This window comes from Schistocerca nitens, chromosome 12, assembly GCF_023898315.1.
Source record: "Schistocerca nitens isolate TAMUIC-IGC-003100 chromosome 12, iqSchNite1.1, whole genome shotgun sequence".
Classification (NCBI taxonomy): domain Eukaryota; kingdom Metazoa; phylum Arthropoda; class Insecta; order Orthoptera; family Acrididae; genus Schistocerca; species Schistocerca nitens.
In genome coordinates, this window is record NC_064625.1 from 38,270,357 (window position 1) to 38,294,614 (window position 24,258).

Consider the following 24,258-nt stretch of genomic DNA (forward strand, 5'->3'; position numbering starts at 1 on the left):
ATTGATCACTTTTCTCAGAACCTGTATCCTCATGTAATAAATCACTTTCAATTTCCCCAAACCTATACTTATCAGAATCATATGGTATATCATTACATGTATTATTTGTCACAGTTATAAAATTTGCACAAGATACAAAATTGTCATTAGTACTCTCTATTATCTCAAATAGCCAAGAATTTTCATCCAAATCACATTGTATACTATTGAAGTACTTATCCTTCAGCTTTTCAAAAATAAAATATCTCATCTTTTTCCACCACTCAGGACATACAGTTTCACATACATTAATAAGCATCTTTCTAAAGTTCTTGTCAAAAGAAATAGTTTCACTGTTCAGCCATATATTCATAAGAAATGTGTGTGTATCATTAGTATCTGTAAAAGTTTCACTTAGGTTAGAAGTTATACATGTGTCATCGTTATTTGTGTAGTCAGATTCTTTACCAACAACATCAAAATTCACACTTTCACATACATCCAGCTTGTGAGCTTTATTCATCCTGGTAACATCCCTGGGAATTTCTATAATATTCTCACTATTTAATCCATTTTCAACCATGTGTATACCCAACTCCCTATTTAAACTAATGAAATACCTTTCCTCAACATCATCATCAATACCATTACCATCATTATCAACTTTATCATCAACATAATTATCATTACACATATTCAGGTCATACACATTCAAATTATCCCCCAAAATATTATTTCCCCTTTCTAAAGTTACCAGATCCCTTTCACCAACATTTTCATTCTCACAGCATGCATTCTCTCTTTCATTTACACACATCTCTGAACTACTACAAATTACATCATCTGACAAAGTGTTGTTCTTTTCTGCCCAAGTGTAAAACTCTGTTAAATTAAATGAATCACAATTACTTTTATCTACTGTATGTTCTTGTGTACTGAAAATGTTATCTTTATCATAATTATTTTCCTCCTGAAATTTCTTCAATAAGTAACAACTAATGACCTTATGTGATAGCTTAGGTTTGGAACTGTCATGTTTGGGTTTATGATAGTCACATCCATTGGTCCTTTCATCATGCTCACCTTCTGCCTCAACCTTGCGGACCTTCAAGGGGGTGTCTACTCATTTTTTATTTCCAGTTCCTGTTTGAACTGCTGATTGTGGTTCTGCCAATGTCTCTGATCAACATTTCTGTTCCCATTCCTATGCCAAACATTACCTGATTGTTGGTAGTTTCTATTGTACTGATCTCTAACAAAATTTCTGTGATTTTGATCCCCAAAGTGTTCTCTATTTTGTTGATTATTTCCGCGTAAATGTTGTTCTTGTTTTGGATAAAAATTATGGTCCCTCTTTTGAAAATTGTTATATCCGCATGAATTTTGACTGACACCATGATAATTGTTTTGTTCCCTTTTTTGAAAGTTGTCATTTCCCCAATTTTGACCATTACCTTTCTGAGTAAACCCACTGTGTGTTCTTGTTGTTACCCTATCCAACTTTTCAATATAATTGAGAAACTGCTCTACATTACTATCAGGACAATGAACTAAACTCAACTGCATTGCTGATGGCAATCTTCTCTTTAAGGTATCAATTTTGATCAAGTCATCCAAAGGTTTTGTTAAATGAATAAGTTTTTGAAGTTCACTTTTGCAAAATTGTTTCATGTTCCCATCTGATTCTCTATTGTTTCTCCCATTCAAAAATTCACTTTTGATTCTAGTTTGTTTAAGATCATCCCAAAAATTTTCCAGAAATTTTGATTCAAATTCTGAAAAGGTCATCCCCAAAGTTACAATCTGGTTTGCCCAAGTCAAAGCTTCCCCTTCCAAGAATTTTTTCACAAATTTAATTTTCATATCATCTGGTGAGTGAGGTAAAAAACAATCCTTACAATACTGTATAAAATCAATGGGAGGTAAGGGTCCATCTACTGAAAAGTGCTTCACTGGAATATTAGATACAAGATTGCATGTGTTGACATTGTGATTTTTGCTTTGAAATTCAATGTCAAAACTTTCAAGTTTTTCGCTAAGTTCTCTGACAGATTTTTTGTTTTCTAAATCATTGCACTCTATTTTTTTTTTCTAGAGTAACCAAACGATTGTCAGTTTCTTGTTGTACATTTTTTACTAAAACTTTTGTGTTCTCATCCAAATTTTTAATTTCCCCTTTTATCTCATTAAATTCAATTAAATTTCTTTCCCTATCTACCAGTAACTCATTTTTTACAGTATTAATTTCACCGCTCAATTTAGCATCAATTTCATTTACTTTTGCTTCCACAGATTCAATTTTTTCCTCAACACTGCCAACTCTGTTCGAAAGATCACCCACTTGGGTATTGACTGCTTGGACTTGCAACAAAATGTTATCAATTTTTTCATCCCAGTAAGTCTTATTGTTGTCAATTGATTGTTTAATATCTTTCGTGAAATTTACAAGAAAACTTTTTAAATCAAATTGATCGGTTCTTTCTGTTTCATTTGACCTGTCCTGATTTTCGAAGTCTATTAAATTACTACTTTCTACTTTAGGCACAATACTCTCGAAAATCTCATAAGTCATTGTGAAGAACAAAAATTTATACACAACAATACAAAACAAGATAAAAATATTGATTTAACAAAAACGAGGGTTTCGTGACTTATCTGGAACACTCTTCTACTGTTGCAAATCCACGTTTTCCATCCATGTGATTGTTGACCAAAATTCTTGAAGTATTTTCTTCTGTCAAAAATTATATTTTTTGCCGAAACATTTCTTCTCAAAATTTTTACTTCCCGATGAACACAAATACTGTAACACACATTCTGAAGAAACTGGTATTAACACGCAAAAATTTTCTTCCTCGTAGCACTGTTGAAGATCTCGTGAACACAATATCCCGGCTACAGTCCCCAGTTGAAATATTGTATCCCGGCTGAGACACAAGTTGAAAATATGGTCACTATTTTTTATTTACTTAAATTTGCCATATTTCATGACAGTACCTTTTCCGTGCAAGAGCAGTTAGATGTATGGGAGGCAACGGCAGCACAATATGGAATGCATTTCTCTGCAAAGAAAAGTGAAATAATTGTCACAACAAGGAAGAAGAATAGGCCAAATGTGGATATAACTTGTGGAGGGGAAAAACTACAAGTGGTAGAGAACTTCAAGTACCTGGGAAGCATGATTGAAAGTAAGGGGGGAAACGCAATGGAAATAAATGAAAGGTGCAGAAAAGCAGGGCAGTTCTACAAATGCGTTAGGGGACTTCTTTGGAGCAAGGAGGTGCCACAGAAATCCAAGGTAATTATATACCGAACCTACTTTGTCCCCATATTGGTATACGGAAGTGAGACATGGGTAATGCACAAAAGCGACAAAAGTAGAATACAGGCTAGTGAAATGAAGTTCCAGAGGAGCAGGTTGAGTGTAACAAGACGAGACAGATTGCGAAATGCATATGTGAGGGAAAGACTAAAGGAGGAACCAGTACAGGACAGGATAGAAAAATCAAGACTGCAGTGGTATGGACACATGAAGAGAATGGATGAGGGAAGAATTCCAAAGAGGATGTTTGATCTGCAACTGGAGGGGAAGAGGCCCAGAGGAAGACCAAGAGATAGATGGGTGAAGGGAGTGAAGGAATGTGTGACGAGAAGAGGAGAGAACTGGATGAAGGTGGAAGAGGGGGAATGGTGGAAAGACAGAACACGATGGAGAGGCTTGTGTTCCCGACAGACCCAGCCAGTGGCTGGAAACTGTCCAAGATGATGATGATGACCTTTTCCGTTAGACGTTTGCAATGCGATATTAGTCTTGGCTTCAGTTGTCTAAGTATGATTCCACAATGCATCTTTGTCGGCTGCAGAAAAGACGTGGTTCAACGTGTTTGTCTCATTTTGGTGTTTCAAATACCATTTCTTCAAATGTAGTTTCTTTTTTTTTGGTTAATACAAAAAAAATAGTAACATAATTCAAAATTATTTATAACGGCGACCTTCACATTGTTCTTCCGTCAACACGCACCAAGAGTTAGCTGCCGACTGACTATAGTCAAAGACGACTCCAGCGTCAAAGATATTTTACACAACACACAAGCTTCCACTTGTAATCAGTCTCTTTGCTATTCTTTGATACAATTACTAATAGTAATCAATATGCTTTCACTCTCAAAAACATAAGTAAAGTAACATATAATAAGGCAAATTACAATAAATTCTGACAAAAAGTATAAAAAAAACATTTACAATTTGGTATCGACAAATACAGTAAAAAAAATAACATCTCCCAGATCCATTACAGAGTGATTCACACAGTCTAATTTTCTCTGCCCGGGGACTGGGTGTTTGTGTTGTCCTCATCAACTCTTCATCATCATTTGTGACAGTGGCTCGATTGGTTTGTGTGAAAAATTGGACTGTGTAAAAATCGGGACTTTGTATGGGCGCTGATGACCTAGCAGCTGAGTGCCCCACAAACTAAACATCATCCTCATCAATGCATTCTAATTGTAAACAGCAGCTAGCAGTTTGGAGAGAGAATGAATCTTACTGGTTGCATGCAGTCAATGGAGGGGGATGCACAGAATGGCTGAAAAATAGGCCACCTTCCTAAATGAAGCGAACTATAGTACAACAAAATTCAGATGGACATTTTGACCACTCGGTGTACTGCAAGCCAATGCACTCTGATTTACATGTTAAAACCCGAAGTTTCTACCACGCAGTGCATAAGAGAGTTTCTATAAATACACTGGTGCACAGAGCGAAAAAGGTTTGTGATGAGGACCACTCTGATTCTACACAGAGTACGCGAAAGAACTTGCCCCCCTTCTAACAGCCGTGTACCGCAAGTCTCTAGAGGAACGGAAGGTTCCAAATGATTGGAAAAGAGCACAGGTAGTCCCAGTCTTCAAGAAGGGTCGTCGAGCAGATGCGCAAAACTATAGACCTATATCTCTGATGTCGATCTGTTGTAGAATTTTAGAACATGTTTTTTGCTCGAGTATCATGTCGTTTTTGGAAACCCAGAATCTACTCTGTAGGAATCAACATGGATTCCGGAAACAGCGATCGTGTGAGACCCAACTCGCTTTATTTGTTCATGAGAGACAGAAAATATTAGATACAGGATCCCAGGTAGATGCTATTTTTCTTGACTTCCGGAAGGCGTTCGATACAGTTCCGCACTGTCACCTGATAAACAAAGTAAGAGCCTACGGAATATCAGACCAGCTGTGTCGCTGGATTGAAGAGTCTTTAGCAAACAGAACACAGCATGTTGTTATCAATGGAGAGACGTCTACAGACGTTAAAGTAACCTCTGGCGTGCCACAGGGGAGTGTTATGGGACCATTGCTTTTCACAATACATATAAATGACCTAGTAGATAGTGTCGGAAGTTCCATGCGGCTTTTCGCGGATGATGCTGTAGTATACAGAGAAGTTGCAGCATTAGAAAATTGTAGCGAAATGCAGGAAGATCTGCAGCAGATAGGCACTTGGTGCAGGGAGTGGCAACTGACTCTTAACAAATGTAATGTATTGCGAATACATAGAAAGAAGGATCCTTTATTGTATGATTACATGATAGAGGAACAAACACTGGTAGCAGTTACTTCCGTAAAATATCTGGGAGTATGTGTGCGGAACAATTTGAAGTGGAATGATCATATAAAATTAATTGTTGGTAAGGCGGGTACCAGGTTGAGATTCATTGGGAGAGTCCTTAGAAAATGTAGTCCATCAAGAAAGGAGGTGGCTTACAAAACACTCGTTCGACCTATACTTTCTGGATGAGGTATCGAATATATTGCTTCCCCCTACTTATACCTCCCGAGGAGATCACGAATGTAAAATTAGAGAGACTCGAGTGCGTACGGAGGCTTTCAAACAGTCGTTCTTCCCCCGAACCATACGCGACTGGAACAGAAAATGGAGCTAATGACCGTGGCACGTAAAGTGCCCTCCGCCACACACCGTTGGGTGGCTTGCGGAGTATAAATGTAGATGTAGATGTAGATTCTGAAATGAATCATCTGCAGTATTTGTTCACAGGTCACGTAATATCAAGTTAGTGTTCTCCAAGAAAAGGAAATGTGTAAATGTTGAACTTTCACATGATGAACCATTGATAGCATTCCTTCCCTTCTGCAGCACTATATCCAGCAAAATAGGCAGAGTTCTGGGGAGATGAGCTATCATATCTGTTTTCTGACCTCCTAAAAAGATAAAGCAGATGCTACACTCTGTTAAGGATAGTCTTGGCCTCAGATTTCCTGGGATTTACAACATCCCACATGAGTGTGGATACAATTACATCTATCTGTCTATCTGCACCATTTCCAACCACTTTGCAGAACATCAATAGCATATTAAAAATCAGGAATTGGAGAAGTCAGCCTCACAAACAAACATAAAATACTGTTTGACAAAACAGATTTTGTCCCAGTCTCCCACATACTGAGTCTCTATAATTAAAGAGGCTGTAGGAATAAGAGTGTATGAGAAAACCTTCAACCATTGTTTAGTTGATTCGGGTGGGGAGGGAACGAAGCAGCAAGGTCATCGGTCTCATCAGTTTAGGGAAGGATATGGAAGTAAGTTAGCGGTGCCCTTTTGAAGGAACCATCCTGGCATTTGCTTGAAGAGATTTAAGGAAATCATGCAAAACCTAAATCAGGATGGCTGGATACGGGTCTGAACAGTCGTCCTCCCGAGTGCAAGTCCAGTGTGCTAACCACTGCACCACCTCGCTCTGTCCTTCAACCATGATGACGGATATAATTGTAGTGGTGTGTGGAAGCAAGCTCTCGATGCCGAGAAGAGCCAGAGATATTCTTCGCAATGTTTATTCTGTGGCAGGAGCCATAGTGTCACCAGCACAGAAGTTGACACCATCTGCAATGGCATGACGTAACTGCCGATCAGTCAGAAGCTGTCTATGGGCTATATAAGCCACCACAGAAGCAATTTTGAGAGTCAGTTGCTCCTGACAAAGATGATGGTGGAAACTGCCAAAACTCAAGGTTTTACTCTGAATTGACGTGGCAAGAAGTCCAAGAATGTTTTGTATAACAATGCTGTCCTTAAAGACTTCATTCTCAAAGATGAATTTTAATCACTTCCAAAGCACACTGGTGAAAAGTGGTAACAAATTACTTTGATAAATAGGTTAAACACCAGGCTACCAACATGGTAACTTGCACACAAATCCAAATGTTACTCTGTGCCACATGTTACATTGTAGCCCACTTTCCTTATGTATACTCTTTAAAAATTTCTGTTGAAATACACCAACATCAAATGAATAGTTAATGATTACCCTCCTAGAGATTAGCCTTTACATACGGATCCCTCCTGATGTACCGGGTGATCAAAAAGTCAGTATAAATTTGAAAACTTAATAAACCACAGAATAATGTAGATAGGGAGGTAAAAATTGACACAAATGCTTGGAATGACATGGGGTTTTATTAGGGGGGGGGGGGGGGGAAGAAAAAATCAACAGAGTATTACTAGATGCGTGAAAGATCTCTTGCGCGCGTCGTTTGGTGATGATCGTGTGCTCAGCCGCCACTTTCGTCATGCTTGGCCTCCCAGGTTCCCAGACCTCAGTCCGTGCGATTATTGGCTTTGGGGTTACCTGAAGTCGCAAGTGTATCGTGATCGACCGACATCTCTAGGGATGCTGAAAGACAACATCCGACGCCAATGCCTCACCATAACTCCGGACTTGCTTTACAGTGCTGTTCACATTATTCCTCGACTACAGCTGCTGTTGAGGAATGATGGTGGACACATTGAGCATTTCCTGTAAAGAACATCATCTTTGCTTTGTCTTACTTTGTTATGCTAATTATTGCTATTCTGATCAGATGAAGCGCCATCTGTCGGACATGTTTTGAACGTTTGTATTTTTTTGCTTCTAATAAAACCCCATGTCATTCCAAGCATATGTGTCAATTTGTACCTCTCTATCTACATTATTCCGTGATTTATTCAGTTTTCAAATTTATACTGACTTTTTGATCACCCTGTATATTCATTGAAAATGTGATTGAACTGCAGCATCTGTTTTATGGTATGACCTTAGTTTATTTCACTGTATTTTAATAATCTACAGTACTTTTATTTTAACTTATAAGCTTATGTGTCTTGCAGATCTGATGGTGCCCAATTTCAGTGTAAATTGGTTATTTATTTTGAAATTTATGTCATTGTTTTGGATAAGAAATTATTTCCAAAACAGTCATTCTCTCTGTGTCTCCAGCCAATTGAAATGTTGTTCTTTCCGAGACGGTTGTTTATTCTGTACGACATTTATTGATCGTGGTCCACATCCACAAGTGTTTACTTACGTTGGCTTACAGAATGAGCTATATATATAATTCGGTCACAGGAACGGCAGCCGGTGGGTGGACCCGGCGCTCGCACTCCGCCTGCAGGCGGAGTACGACGCGTTCTTCCTGCGGGCGACGCGCGGCATCCTGTCGTCCCAAGGGCTGGGCACGTGGCAGTTCCTCGCCGTCATCCCTTACTCTGTGGTGTCCCTACCCACACTCTGGCACCTCTACTACCTGCTCCACCTGGCATCTCCAGACAACGCTGACGAGGACCTCGACCGGCCGGACAGCTCTGTCGGTGAGGATTCGTACTATTTACGTTGCTGTCTTCTGATAATGAGTACTCTATATGTGAGAACTATTGCACAACCAGTGTAACGGTTCAAACATCTAAATTGCTGACAAGAATAATATACAGGTAGTGACAAAGAAAACCGTGTATTTGTTAGATGTGTATATAAGATGTGATCAAAAAGTAATGGAAATTTTTGTTTTTTGTAAAGCAATTTTATTTATTCATCAACATCAACTATGCCCACTTCAAAGTAATCCCTCTCAGATATAATACACTTATGCCAGGTCTCTTTCCAATCTTGGAAGCAGTTCAAGAACTCACCTTTTCTTATGGCTTCCAGCTTCTTCTGTGATTCTGTTTTTCTCTCGCCAGTGGTGACAAAATGACGTCCTTTTGTGGTTTTATTTCAGCATCGGAAATAAAAGAAGTTGCAGAGGTCCATGTCCAGCATACATGGTGGGTGAGGCAAAACAACAGGCATTGTTTTTTGCCAAAAACTCATGAACAAGGGTTGAGGAGTGAGTGGAACCATTATGGTGATGCAATTTCCACGAGTTGTTTTGCAAGACTTCTGGTCATTATTGTTGACTGCTTCATGTGAAGGGCGCTTAGTGACTGTATGAAGATAAGCGTAGAACTCATAATTATAATCGAAGAAAACAGTGAGAAAAACCTTCAGATGTGATTGACCTTGCTGAATTTTTTTCGGTCTTGGCTCTTGAGGCAGTTTGGAGTGGGATGATAGGCCCTTGATTTTGATGTTGTTTTCGATTGAAATTCAACAAATACAGAACTAACTTTGCTGCTACTTGCTTCCTGCCCATGACAAATTGCTTGACATGAGCTAAAGGATATACCAACACCATCAGCAACCTCTCTGATGGTGATTCAGTGATTTTCCAGAACCATTTCCTTTACTACTTCCACACTGTCATGAGTAATCGATGTGCAAGGGTTTCCAGATTGGTTGTCGTCTCGAGCATCGCCTGGACACTCTTTGAAATATTTATACCACTCACTAACTGTTGTCTTACTCAGAGTGCATTAGTCAAAAGCCACAGTCAACATTTCAAATGCAGTGCTGCACTTTATTCTATTTTTAAAGGAAAGTTTAGTGCCTGTTCTTTGAGCCATCTTTTCAGTAAGGAAACATTCGCTGAGCACTCGAGAACACGTATAACCTTTTCATCTGTCAACAATAAACTAAATGTTCAAAACAGCTGAAAATACATACATACATCAGGAATATGCATACCAACAAGATAATTGTTTTTTGTAAATTGTTTGTATAAAGCCAGTGAAATTAAAAAATTATCAATGCTTTTTGATCACAGCTTGTAAGTTTGACGTTAGGAAGGGAAAAGACATCAAAGGGGCAGTTCTGGTGTTGTGCATGATAATGGAGGTAAGACAACAAAAACCAAGACATTGTCCTAGAATTTGTTGATATATAAAAAAACATTTATCAACAAAGATGCAAGATATTTGAAATTTTGAGAAAAAGGGGTATAACGAGTAAGAGGGATAATATATGAGATGTGACAATTAAATAACAAGACAGCGCACCTCGTATCTCACAGCCATATGAAGGGAGGTTCGTGTTGAAGTGCAGTTGATCTTGAACCTTCAAGAGTAGCTACCATTTGTTTTGTCTTTTTTACCTACTTTAATTTGCTTTTTAGCTTGGGTTGTAGAGGATATTTCTCGGTAGTAGAGCCATGACGATGGTGAACTTAAAAATCATACAGTGCACTAACTTCAAATTTCTCATGAGATTAATAGAATGTTTTCATATGGTAAAGATGGTGTTTGAAGATAATGCTTTGTTATGAGTGTGAGTTCTTGAATGGTGCAAACAGTTTTCAGAAAGTCGAGAAGTGGTTGAAAATGATGAACATCCTGGTCAATCTGTGAGTTCAAGAACTGAAGTAAATGTTCAGAAAATAATTGTACATTACAGTGCTGAAACATCCTCCATACTCACCAGAACTGGCAGCCTGTGACATTTTTCTGTTCCCAGAAGTGAAAAGTGCATTGTAAGGAACACATTTTCAGCTTAGGAAGAGGTAAAAGCAGTAACTGCAGAGTTTTTGAAGGGGATGATAATGAATGACCTACAGCCTTGAACAATGGAAGACATGGGTGCAGCGGTGTATAGATCTGGGAGGTGTGAATGTTGAAATGGATAAATTTTAGTTGTAACATTGTTTACAGTAAATCACATTTGTGACATTGGTCCCATTATTTACTTGGCACATGTTTTATAACATGTACAAGAACCAACAGGGAACAATAAGAATGAAAGACCAAAAATGAAGTGCTCAGATTAAAATAGGTGTAAGACAGAGATGCAACCTTTCCCCCCCTCCCCCAACCCCCCTCTCCCTTCACCTACTGTTCAGCCTGTATATAGAAGGAGCAATGGCAGAAATGAAGGAAAGGTTTAGGAGAACGATTGAAATGCACGGTGAAAGAATATCATTGATAAGATTCACAGATGACTTGCTATCCTCAGTGAAAATGAAGAATAATTTAAGTATCTGCTGAATTGAATGAACAGGCAAATGAACACAGAATATGAAGTGAGGGTAAATCAAGGCAAGACAGTAGCAATGAAGAGTTTCAGAAATGAGATTAGTGATGAACTTAACATCAGAATTTGGTCCACATAATAGACTCGCATAGGCAAAGAGAGAACTCCCTGCTAAAAGGAGTGTTTTAGTATTAAAAATAGGCTGTAATTTGAGAAATACATTTGTAAGAATGTATGTGAAGCTCAGCATAGTATGGGAATGAATCATGGAGTGTAGAAAAAATGGAAAAGTAAAGAATGGAAACATTTGATATGCTGTCTTACAGAAGGATGCTGAAAACCAAGTGGGCTCTTAAGATATGAAATTAGTGGGTCCTCCACAGAATCAGCTAGGACAGGAATGTGTGGGAAACATTAACAAGTAGAACAGCTTTGTTTATAGGATGTGTGTGTTAAGGCATGAAGGAATAACTCTCATGATACTTGACGTAGCTGTAGAGACTAAAAACTGTTGGAGAAGAGGGAAGTCTGGATACATCCAACAAACAATCAAGGGTGTTGGGTGTAAGTTCTCCACAGTGATTAAGTGGTTGGCCTAGGAGAAAAGACCGGTGATCAATAGGGTGGTCTTTTTCTGAGTGCATATTGTTTGCCAGAAAGTTATTTGATATTGCGTTTCATGCTTTTTGAATGAAAAATGACAGATACTGTTCTCTTGACAAGCAGTTAAATGAAATAAACAGAGGATTTAACAGATGAATGAAGATCATGGAACTTGTCCGAGCTCTCCCATCCTGATTTGTGTACTGCTATTATTAAGAGGGGATTTGCCAAACACCTGCTAAATGTTTTAACAAAAAAACACGCAGATTTATTTCCATGTAAATGAAACTTGGATACTGTCCATCGGTCTTCCAATTGGTTTGATGTGGCTTTCTTGAATTTGTCTCCTGGGCCAAACTCTTCGTGCCAGAGTAGTGGTTGCACCAGACATCCTCAATTCCAAACTCTGTCTTCTCCTGCAGTTTTTCTCCTTTACAACTCCCTCTAGTAGCATGGAAGTTATTTGCTGATGTTTTAACAGATGTTCTACCATTCCATCCTGTATTCTCGTCAGTGTTTTCCATATATTCCTTTCCTTGCTGATTCTGTGGAGAACCTCATCATTCCTCATGTTATCAGTCTGCCTAATTTTCAACATCCTTCTGTAGCACCATATCTCAGAAACTTCAGTTCTCTTCTGTTCTGGTTTCCCCACTGTCTGTGATTCACTATCATAAAATGCAGTGCTCCAAATGTAAACTCTGAGAATTTTCCTCCTCAGGTTCAAGCCTATGATTGATAGTAGTAGACTTCTCTTGCACAGGAATGAAAATGTCCTGTTTGCATGTGCTAGTCTGCTTTTTATGTCCTCACTTCGTCTCTCATGCTCTGCTTTCCTTCAGAAGTAGAATAATTCCTTAACTTCACCTACTTCCTGGTCCTCGATTTTGATGCTAAATTTAGCTTATAATTAAATTTTCCTTGAGACATTGGAGTCCCATTTTTATCTACAACAATGATGGAAACTGAAGAAATGAGTTAAAATTTGTGCCACAGCTGGCACTTGAACCCAGGCCTTACTAGGCAAGAATGCTAACCATTACACCACACAGCACTATGACTAACATTACCTCATGTATTACCCAAATCCAATGCCTTCTCCAATTTTATCAGTAACCTTGTTTCTGCCACTCATTTCTTTCTTTTTTCCTTTATTTACTCTCAGCCCATTTTTGTGCTCAATAGACTGTTCATTCCATATTACAGGCCCTGTAATTCTTCCTCATTTCCACTGAGGATATGGAGTGTTTATTAGTGGCTAATTATTGCTGTGTTTAGCTAGTGTGGCTTTGTATCGCCTGCTTGAGTGATATCTGTTCTAGAACTATTACTCCATGCAGCTACACCTAACACTGCCACCTTAACACTCCCTTAGTAGATTGCTGTTGATATTCAGCCTTGCAACTCTTGTGATATATCTCGGGTCCACCTATGCCATGCCCTGTTCTTCCTCAGCATCAAACTTCTTTCTTCTGTGCAGATTCCTATTAATGAAATGTCTATAAAATAAAATACTGCTTCTCCACTTAAATAAAGTGTAGATTGGTTCCAATTAACTCTGTATGTTATCACAAACTTTCACGAAAGGTTACATGTTACATGGGAACCATCTAATATTACCATCTCAAAGACCTCTTGTTAACATGTCTGTGAACAGTATATAATAACAATCGCTTATATACATCATATTCATCTTCTTTGGTGCCAGAATTCTTCTATGGTACCAGAGCTCCTTTATTCTTCCTTGCTCTGCGGAGATTACAAATGATATCCAGCAGGTAGACTCTGCACCTGTTGCATAATATTTTCCCCCAGTATGTGGGCTGACATTTACAAACTAATTACGATCACACACACTTCTACTCTGAGATCTGTATTTGACGTAAGTGATACATGCCCCTGCATGAATGGCATGGATCACTACAGGTAGCTAAGGTATCAGTGTATGCTAATCTTCTTTTATTTTTCATGTGTGTCCTACAGATAGATCAGGGCCACATGAGGCACCTATCACTTTTTGTTCTTGTAAATTTTATTTTTGGTGGAGATTAATAATCATTTAAATAAGTTAAATACACGGCTTCATGGCAGAAATTAATCACTCAACTTTATGCCAATATTATTTGTTTTCAGTGTAAATTAAATTATTTTAAGTGCAAGCGAAGTCAGACAACTTTGTCCCTTTTCCTAATTGCAACAAAGTGGCAGGAAAGTTGAAACTGGTAACTGATTTTCACAAGATAAATCCACTGCTAGACTTAGCTGCCTGAATAACCACGTGGGTTAGCATTTTGTGTTCGGGATTTGGCAGGGCCCACCAGCTCCAGGTCGAATGACAGTGAGGGTTAGTGTACCAGGCATCATTGGTGTAGTGTTGAAATGGTTTTCCACATCCAGCTAGGTGAATACCAGGCTGGCACTCAGGTCCTGACTGTTACACCATTCACAAACATATTGAATGCATTCTCACACTTTCATTTGGCTCGTACTAGACACAAATAGATGAGGTACCCAATTTCCATCCTGGGGGGGAAGGAGGATATCTGGCCCTCCACACTACTAACATGCCAAATCAAGAACAGGCTGACCCCTTTTAGATATGGGATGGGGGCCAAAGAGAAGGAAGAAGAAAGCTACTGCTAAATTTATTTAGCAACACTTTTGAAATTTTGCATGAAATGGGACCACAAGTGGTGCAGCTGTATTTCATAAAAAAAAAAAAAAAAAAAAAAAAAAAAAGAGAGAGACACTGCAAATTAAATTTGGTAAAGACAAATTTGTTTAATTTATATTGTTGCATTGATAGAAACAATTAAGAGTTACTGGTAGATAATGTGTTATAATTTGCTATCCTCTTTGGGTTCACTTGCATATGACCAAACTTTTTCCATAATGAACATTAACAGATCAAAAAACAGAAAATGTTTGATGAATTATTACTTAGAGTAAATGTAAACGTTGTGTGACTAGGGCCTCCCGTCAGGTAGACTGTTCGCCGGGTGCAAGTCTTTCGATTTGACACCACTTCACCAACTTGCACATCAATGGGGATGAAATGACGATGATTAGGAAAACACAACATCCAGTCCCTGAGCAGAGAAAATCTCCGACCCAGCCGGGAATTGAACCCGGGCCTTTAGGATTGACATTACTTAGAGTGAATTTTGTACTTGTCTATGAGAACTTGAGCGAAACGTTAAAGCAATTGTGAAATCAGTGGAGTGGCATGTTTCAGATTAAATTGGGTAAATTGTGTTTTGTAAAAGTACATTTCTGTATTTATACATGCTAAATAGTATGAATATTTTGAAATAAATTATGTGAACTTTTATTAGGTTTCTCCTCCCCTGACTCAGTCACAGTGAGGGGGTTGTTGATCATGGTACCAGCAAGTTCATACATCCCTGATGTAGATGTCACCATAATCTTGATATGATTAATGCAACACGTACTCTTTTTTTGGCCAGAAGATTCACTGTTTCTCAGGTGATGCCAAGTATTTGTCTGCTCTTACTTGCTCTTTTCCTCACTCACCAGACTGGGAGCGGAGACTTGCCGACCCGCAGGTGCAGTTACAGTTTGAAGAAAAATTGACGTCAATGCCGGAGGCAGAGTCCTACTACCTGCTGACGACGTTTGCCAACATGGCGGTGGCCCGTGGCAGCAAGGATGCCGACTTCGTCCAGTGTGTCACGCTCGACTTGCTCGAGGTACTGTGAGCATTCAGTGACCACTTTGTTGCACTGTGTTGTAGCTAAATAGAAAGCCGGGCAGTGTTCCTCACATTTGAGGTAGCTTTCTTTTACTGCATGCATCAACACAAGTGCCGGCACATAACGTGACCTGACTTAGTTCATGTTTCATCTTGTTTATAACACATACAGCTGACAACTTTACATATGGTTAATGTAGACATTATGTCTTGATGCACATGCCCACTGATGATAGTGTGCTCTAGGGATTTTTTTGTGGTATTTCATCATTCCTTTGTTTTCATGCAGCCTACCGTGCATTCCTCTCCTGTGCCAACCTCTTCATCTCAGAGTAGCACTTGCACACAACATTGTCTGTTATTTGTTTGATGATGTATTCGAATCTCTCTCTTCTCCTAGAGCTTTTACATTTATATCTACTTCATACTCTGCAAGTCACCTAATCGTGTGTGGCAGAGATACTTCTGGTACCACAAACTGATCCCTCCTACCCTGTTCCAGTCGCGAATATTGTGTGGGAGGAATGACTGTTGGTAAGCCTCTGTACTGGCTGTAATATCTCAGATTCTCTCATCATGATCTTTATGTGAGATGCATCTGTAAGGAAGCAATGTGTTGTCAGGCTCTTCCCAGAAAGTGCTTTCTGAAATTTCAATAGGAAACCTCTCTGTGATGCACATAACCTCTCTTCTGTCATCTGGCACTGGAGTTCGCTGAGGATCTCAGTAATGCTCTTGCATTACTTATATCAGATCTACCTGGTAAGGATCCCATACTGATAAACAATACTCAGTAATCAGTCGTACAAGTGTCATATAAGTCATTTCCTTCTTGATTGAGTTACATTTCTGTAAAATTTTTTCTGTGACTCTCAGTCTGGGACAGGATTTTCCTACTATTTGTTTTATTTGGTCCTTCCAATTAAGGTCACTCTCAATAGTTACTCCTAGATATTTTACTGTAGGTACTGTTTTCAGCAGCTTGTCATCAACAGTGTAGCTGTACACTAGTGAATTTCTTTTCCTATGTATGCAGAATATCTTATATTTATTTATGTTCGGGATCAATTACCAAAGCGTGCACCATTCATCAGTCCTCTGCAGGTCATTCTGCAAATCAGTATGATATTCTGGCATTGCGACTTAGTTACAGACAACGGCATCGTCTGTGAACTGTCTTAAAGAGCATTGACACTTTCTACTAGACTTGTCGTATCATCGTGTCCCTTTTTCATGTTAGCATTTTTTCCATATATTCCTTTGCTCACTGAGTCTGTGGAGAACCCCCTCATTCCTTATTTTATTGGTCCACCTAACTTTCAACATACTTCTGTAGCACCACATCTCATATGCTTTGATTGGCGTGTTTTCCCTTTCCTCACACTCCATGATTCACTGCCATACTATGCTGTTCTCCAAACGTACATTCTCAGAAATTTCTTCCTAAATTTAAGGCCGATATTTGGTACTAATAAACTTGTATTGCTTTTGCTAGTCTGCCTTTTATGTCCTGCATGCCTCGTCATTTAACTTCATATATTCTTTTGCGTCCAGGGTTGCAGGATTCCTTCACTTTGGGGTTCCCAATTTTTGTGTTAACCTTATCATTATCTCATTTATTATATGCCTCATTACTTTTGTCTTCAGTTTATTCTCAGTCCACAATCTGTGCTCAGTAGATGGTTCCTAACATTAAATGTGTCATCAAATTCCTCTTTGCTTTCACTGCTAACAGCAATGTCTTCAGCAGATTTTATCATTGATACTCTCTTCCATTCTGAATTTTAACCCCTCTCTGGAACCTACCTTGTATTTCCATCATTGCTTCTTCTAAACTGAAGAGCCAAAGAAACTGGTACACCTGCCTAATATTGTGTAGTGCCCTCGTGAGCACGCAGAAGTGCCACAACACTACGTGGCATGGACTCGACTAACGTCTGAAGTAATGCTGGAGGGAATTGACACCACAAGTCCTGCAGGACAGTTCATAAATTCGTAAGAGTATGAGGGGGGGTGGAGATCTCTTCTGAACAGCATGTTGTAAGTAGTCCCAAATATTCTCAATAATGTTCATGTGTGGGGAGTTTGGTGGCCAGCAGAAGTGTTTGAACTCAGAAGAGTGTTCCTGGAGCCACTCTGTAGCAATTCTGTCGCATTGTCTTGGTTGAATTGCCCAAGTCCGTTGGAATGCACAATGGACATGAATGGATGCAGGTGATCAGACAGGATGCTTACGTATGTGTCACCTGTCAGAGTAATATCTAGACATATCACGGGGTGCATATCGCTCCAACTGCACATGCCCCACACCATTACAGGGCCTCCACCAGCTTGAACTATCCCTTGCTGACATGCAGGGTTCATGGATTCACGAGGTTGTCTCCATATCTGTAAACATCTATCCACTCGGTGCAATTTAAAGTGAGACTCATCTGACCAGACAACACGTTTCCAGTCATCAGTAGTTCAATGATGGTGTTGAAGGGCCTGGGCAAGGCATACAGTCACCAAGGGTACATGAGTGAGTCTTCGGCCCCGAAAGCCCATATCGATGATGTTCCGTTGAATGGTTCGCATGCTGACACTTGTTGATGGCCCAGCATTCAAATTTCTAGCAATTTTGAGAAGGGTTGCACTTCTGTCACATTGAACAATTTTCCTCAGTTCCTAGAGGAGCTTTTATGGGCTACACAATGTCGGAGATTTGCTGTTTTACTGGATTCGTGATATTCCTTGATAACCTACAATTGTAGCAGCAGTAACCAATCTGACAACTGTGCCAGACACTTGTTGTCTTATATAGGTGTTGTGACCTCAGCACCGCATTCTGCATGTTTGCATATCTCTGTATTTGAATACGCATGCCTATACCAGCTTCTTTGGCACTTCAATGTATATATAAATTGAGCTAATGGGGGAAAGACTACATACCTGTCTTATGCCCTTTTTAAATGGAGTGCTTCAGTCTTGGCCTTCCATTCTGATAGTTCCTTCTTGATTCTTGTACATATTGTATTTTTTGTTCTTTACTTACTGCTTACACCAATGTTTCTGAGACTTTCAACATCTTGCACTATTTTGTGTTGATAAACGTTTTTCCTAGGTCATAAAGTCCAATGAATGTGTCTTGATTTTCCCTGAGTCTTGCTTCCATCACCAAGCGCAATGACAGAACTGCCTTTCTGGTCCCTTAACCTTTCCTAAAGCCAAACTGATCGTCATGTAACAGGTCGTCAATCTTCTTTATCATTCATCTGTACGTAGTTCTTGGGTGCATGAACTGTTAAGTTTTCCCACTTGTCTGCCATTGCTATTTTTGGGGTTGTGTGGATGATATTTTTCCAAAAATCTGATGGTACGTCTCCATCTCATAGATTCTACCTGCCAACTTGAATAGTTGTATGGTTACCATTTCCTCCAATGATTGTATAAATTATTATCTATGTACTCTGCATTATTTGATCGCAAATTCTGCAAAGCTTTATTAAACTCTAATACTGGATCCCCTTTGCGCTCCAAATTGATTTCCATTCCTCCTTTATCATATCAGCAGACAGTCATCTCTGTAGTAGAGACCATCTCCACCTGTCTGCTTTCTCCTTTATGTTAACTGTGAAATCTCTCCTGTACTCTTAATGTTGACACCTTTTGCTTTTAATTTCATAGGAGGTTGTTTCAACATTTCCATAAGCTGAGTCAGATGTTCTGATGACAATTTCTTTTCTAATTTCTTCACCTTTTTTTCAGGTGTTTCATCTTAGCTTTATTTCACATGCTGTTTATTTCATTCGCAAATGACTTATATTGCTGCATTCTTATCTTACACTGAGCATTTTTGTATTTCCTTCTTTCATCAATCAGTTGAAGTATTCCTCCTGTTGCCCAAACTTTCTTCAGTGTGACCTTCCTCCTACATATATTTGTCCGCCAAATGTCTGTGTTTGTCCTTTTTGGACATATCTGTTCACTTCAGCTGAACTACCTACTGTGATATTTATTATTGTGATATTTACTGTCTCAGATAACTTCAGCTACAACTTTTTATTTTATTTGTCAGTGTCTTAGTAACTTACTCCTTTCCATGTTGATACTTCCAGACAATTCTGTTGATCCTCATCCTACTCTTCATTATTACTAAATTGCAATCCGAATCGGTTTCTGCTCCTTGGTACACACAAATTAGTGTGTGATTTCAGAATATATGTTTCACCATGAGATTATTCTGTGTCTGTGGGCCTTTTCCAAGTAGGCCACCTAGGCTAGTGATTTTTTATCAGCGTATTTGCTATTCTTGGCTGAAATTTATTGCAGAATTCAATTAGTCTTTCTTCCGTCTCATTCCTACTACCAAGCCCATTTTCTCCTGTTGCTCTTCTCTTCTTTTCCTTCCTCTATTAAAGCATTTTTATCCTCCATGATTACTAGATTATCTTCTCCCTTTACACACTGAGTTCTCCAGCTAACCATTCAGCGGGTGTGCCTGTATATAAAGTGTGCCAACCACAGATGACATTGTTTTGTACTGTTCCATTTTTTTTTTACAATTGCGAGCCCATTTCTATTCCTCCATTAATGCTTCAGCTAATACATTGATAGTGAAGAACAGTTGCCAACATGAGTAACATGGAAGTAGATATCCTCAGAGTAGTGAAGCAACTTAAATCACTTAATAAAGGCAAATCTTTGTGTCCGGACCGTACACCAGAGTGTGCTGTTACAATAGCTCTATACTCGACTGTCATATACAACCACTCGCTCAACAAAGGATCTGTACCCAAAGACTAGAAAGTTGCACAGGTCACACCAGTATTCAAGAAAGGTAGTAGGAGTGAACCACAGAATTACCAGTCCATATCATTAACGTCAATATGCAGCAGGATTTTGCAACATCTGTTGTATTTGAACATTATGACTTACCTCGAAGGGAACAGTCTATCGAAACATGCAACATGGATTTAGAAAACATCATTTTTGTGAAACAGAACTAGCTCTCTACTCACACAAATTGTTGAGTGTTATTGATAAGGGATTTCAAATTGATTCATATTTCTAGATGTCCAGTAGGCTTTTGACACTGTACCACACAAGCGTGTTGTAGTGAAATTGTGTGCTTATGGAGTATCATCTCAGTTATATGACTGGATTCATGAATTCATATCTGAGAGGTCACAGTTCGTAGTAATTGACAGAAAGTCATTGAGTAAAACAGAAGTGATATCTGGTGTTCCCCAGGGTAGTGTTACAGGGCCTCTGCTATTTGTCACCTATATAAATGATTTTAAGACAATCTGAGCAGCTGTCTTAGGTTGTTTGCACATGATGCTGCTGTTTATCATGTAGTAAAGTCATCAGAAGATCAAAACAAATTGCAAAATGATTTATAATTAAATCTGTATGGTGTGAATTTTGGCAATTGACCCTAAATAATGAAAAGTGTGCAGTCTTCCACATCAGTGCTAAAAGGAATCCATGACATTTCGGCTACACGATAAATCAGTCAAGTCTAAAGGCCATAAATTCAATTAAACACATGGGAATTACAATTATGAACAATTTAAATTTAAAAGAAGACATAGAAAATGTTGTGGGGATGGCAGACCAAAGACTGTGTTTTTTGGCAGAACACTTAGAAAATGTAACAGATCTACTAAAGTGACTGCCTACACTTTGTTTGTCTGTCCTCTTTTGGAGGACTGCTGTGTGGTCTGGGATTCTTACCAAATTAGATTAATGGAGTACATTGAGAAATTTCAAAGAAGAGCAGCATGTTTTGTATTATCATGAAAGAGGGGAGAGAATGTCACTGAAATGATACAGTATTTGGAGTGGACATCATTTTCTGCTGCAGCAAGATCTTCTCACAAAATTTCAATCACCAACTTTCTCCTCTGAATGCAAAAATATTTTGTTGATGCCTGCCTACATAGGGAGAAATAATCATCATAATAAAATAAGGGAACTCAGAGCTCGCACCCATAGATATAAGTGTTCATTTTTTCTGCGCGCTGTTTGAAATTGAAATAATAGAGAATTATTGTGAAGGTGGTTTGATGAACCTTCTGCTAGGTACTTAAGTGCATGCGTAGATATAGATGTACATGTAGATGTAGGCGTTGTACGTCCAAGTGAGCAACCATAATATAAAATAAACTGCGAGCCGGGTGAGAAAAATTTACAGTCAGTGCAAGAAAATTACCCAGGTTGCCAGCTAGGAGTACAGTTCCCTAATGAGGCATCTGCTGTCGAGATAATTAGTAGTGGAATAAATGTTTGGCAGTGATCTCATCCAATTACGCTGTTTAATGCTTCAAGTGTGTCATTACTGTGTGGTAACATTTGTACACGACAACAGAGGGATACAATGAATGTTTATTTTATTGTTGTTCAGTTAAGCAGTACAAATTTGCTCCGTCATTGTTCAATTAAATTAAGATTAAACTGTAAATTTTCTCATACACATTTACCTTGGTAATATAAAGACAGCTATCCTTAACATGTGTATAAAGTACACCGCATGCCCGCTCATGTTACGAAAATTGGTGCGTACACTTGAGGAGCAATGTTCTGTTTGTCTCTCTCTCTCTCTCTTCATCTTCTGTTTCTGGATTCGACGTGTGTAAACTATTGTTGTTAGTGATGGTTGGCTGTCAATTCTGATTCTGTTTCGGTCACCTTTTCCTAGTTTGCCTCCATAGCTGACTTGTCAGTGTCTCTGCCTGCTATGCAGAGATGCAGAGTTCGATTCTCGGTACTGCCAGGGATTTTTCCTTGGTAAACAAACTGGAACAAGGTGCACTCAGCCTTGTGATGCTTACTGAGAAGTAATTGTTTCGGTGTCTACAAATCCGACAGTACCTGGCAGAGCAGTGTCGTGACACCATGCCACTCTATACCATGTCCAAATGATGCCATTGGTTGACGAGGACACAGCAGTCCGTCAGTCCCATTGGCCATCTGGACCAGAATGCCAAATTTAATATCTGCACAGGCGTAATAATGCTGGTACACTACGCTGTTCACCAATAATGCTGGTACACTACGCTGTTCACCGAGTGAGAAGGCATAGTGGTTAACACACTGGACTCGCATTCGGGAGGATGATGGTTCAAACCTGCGTCTGGCCATCCTGATTGAGGTTTCCGTGACTTCCTGAAATCACTCGAGGCAATTGCCGGGATGTTTCCTTTGAAAGGATACGGCCAACTTCCTTCCCTGTCCTTCCCTTATCCGATGAGACTGATGACCTCGCTATTTGGTCTACTCGCCCAAACCACCCAACCCAACTACACTGTTGGCACGAGAACTTGACAGGCTGAAAGTGGTACAATAATAAGTGGGAAACGGAATCTGAGAGGAAACAAAACTCACCCTGTCAGTCAGTTTACGGGAAGCAGAGTCTGGAACCATGAGGAGAGATGTGCACGGTAGTAAACTCGGCACGCTGCTGGCACAGATGGCTACGACTGAATACTCGGCAACGACACTCGGCACGAGGTGCGAGCCGGCGTCCTCTGTGACTGAACTTGGTGTAAGCACTAGCCCACCAGCTTACTGCCTCCTGCATGTAAACATTTCTGTCTGAGGGTCTGCCCATACTACAAGTCACGTGCACCGTCTGTGGCAGGTTTCCACACCCACTACCCGTACCGACTCACTTGCCTCTGTCGTGATGATAGCTGGTGGGGATACTAAACTGAACTTTGCTTTTTTCTTCATCTCCCCCTCATCGGTCCCCTTCCTGAGATCACCATGGGGTCTAATCCTGAATCTTTTGCCAAAGGAGAGATCACGATGGTGTTATTTTCAATTACAGGCCACATTTCTTGTAGAAACACATTGTGTTTTTAATACAGTGGTTTCCCAATATCTTCTCCATTTTTACGCCATTTATCATTGCTGATACTTTTGCCTTTTAGTGGCAGTTTCCCACCCTGAATACACAAGGATGCCCCAAACCTCTGTTCTCCTTCACTTTCTTTGACAAGGTGGTTGGCAAAGTAGTGTGACTCCATGTACTAGAAGTCTTTGGCTGCCATTGCTGATGATTTTTATTCAAAATTTAAAACAGTGATAGGAATCATAGTCATGACCCAGGACGTATTTGAATGGTAGTCAAGACCAAAGACAATACCCCTAGACCACTGCCTCCCTTTCACACTTGGTGTACCCCTATACTTTTCATGGTGGGGACTTTTAACATCCCTCCTTCCTTTTTGTTCATTATAACCAACCAGACACAGCATTTTATAAATTGAACCCTTAGATTAAGGTTGCAGTTTGTATTATTAAATACATGTCGAAATTTCGTAAAGGGATTGCCAGCATTCCCTATTTGACATTTATCTCCATATCCGATAACCAGTCTCCAGAAACCCATGTTTAAAGATGCTTCAACTGCTCTCCTAATTTGATTGGTAGATTATTAAATGACAGTGCAGCATTATTAAATGTTTCAGATGCTTTTGTTATTACTTTGTATTTGGTGCCCTTAATGATATATACCAGTTTTTATTAAAATTTAAGTTTTCCTTAGCTGCCTGCAAATGAATAATTTGAATACCACTGTTATTGTGCAACAGATAAGCTATTTTCGTTCAGTCACTCATAATTTGTGACCTTTTTTTCAAACCCGTAGCTCTGTTTATGCAGCTAATACTAGAAATGAAAATAATCTGTATAAATACTTAAGATGACTCTCTTTGCTCCATAAAGATTATTGTTATTTGGCAACACACATTTTCAGTAACTTTTCAGAAGCCATAAAAAATTTAAATGTAAGGAGCGCTCAAAAAGTTTC

The 24,258-nt window shown here is 39.2% G+C and overlaps 1 protein-coding gene across 1 annotated transcript in view; it reads left to right on the forward strand.

Annotated features, from left to right (window-relative positions):
- LOC126214892 (ectopic P granules protein 5 homolog) overlaps window positions 1-24,258 on the forward strand; it is a 388,516-nt gene that overhangs the window by 88,580 nt on the left and 275,678 nt on the right. The window contains exons 10-11 of the mRNA XM_049941536.1: window positions 8,375-8,616; window positions 15,287-15,459. Of these exons, the coding sequence (XP_049797493.1) occupies window positions 8,375-8,616; window positions 15,287-15,459 (415 nt within the window). The remainder of the gene's footprint in view (window positions 1-8,374; window positions 8,617-15,286; window positions 15,460-24,258) is intronic.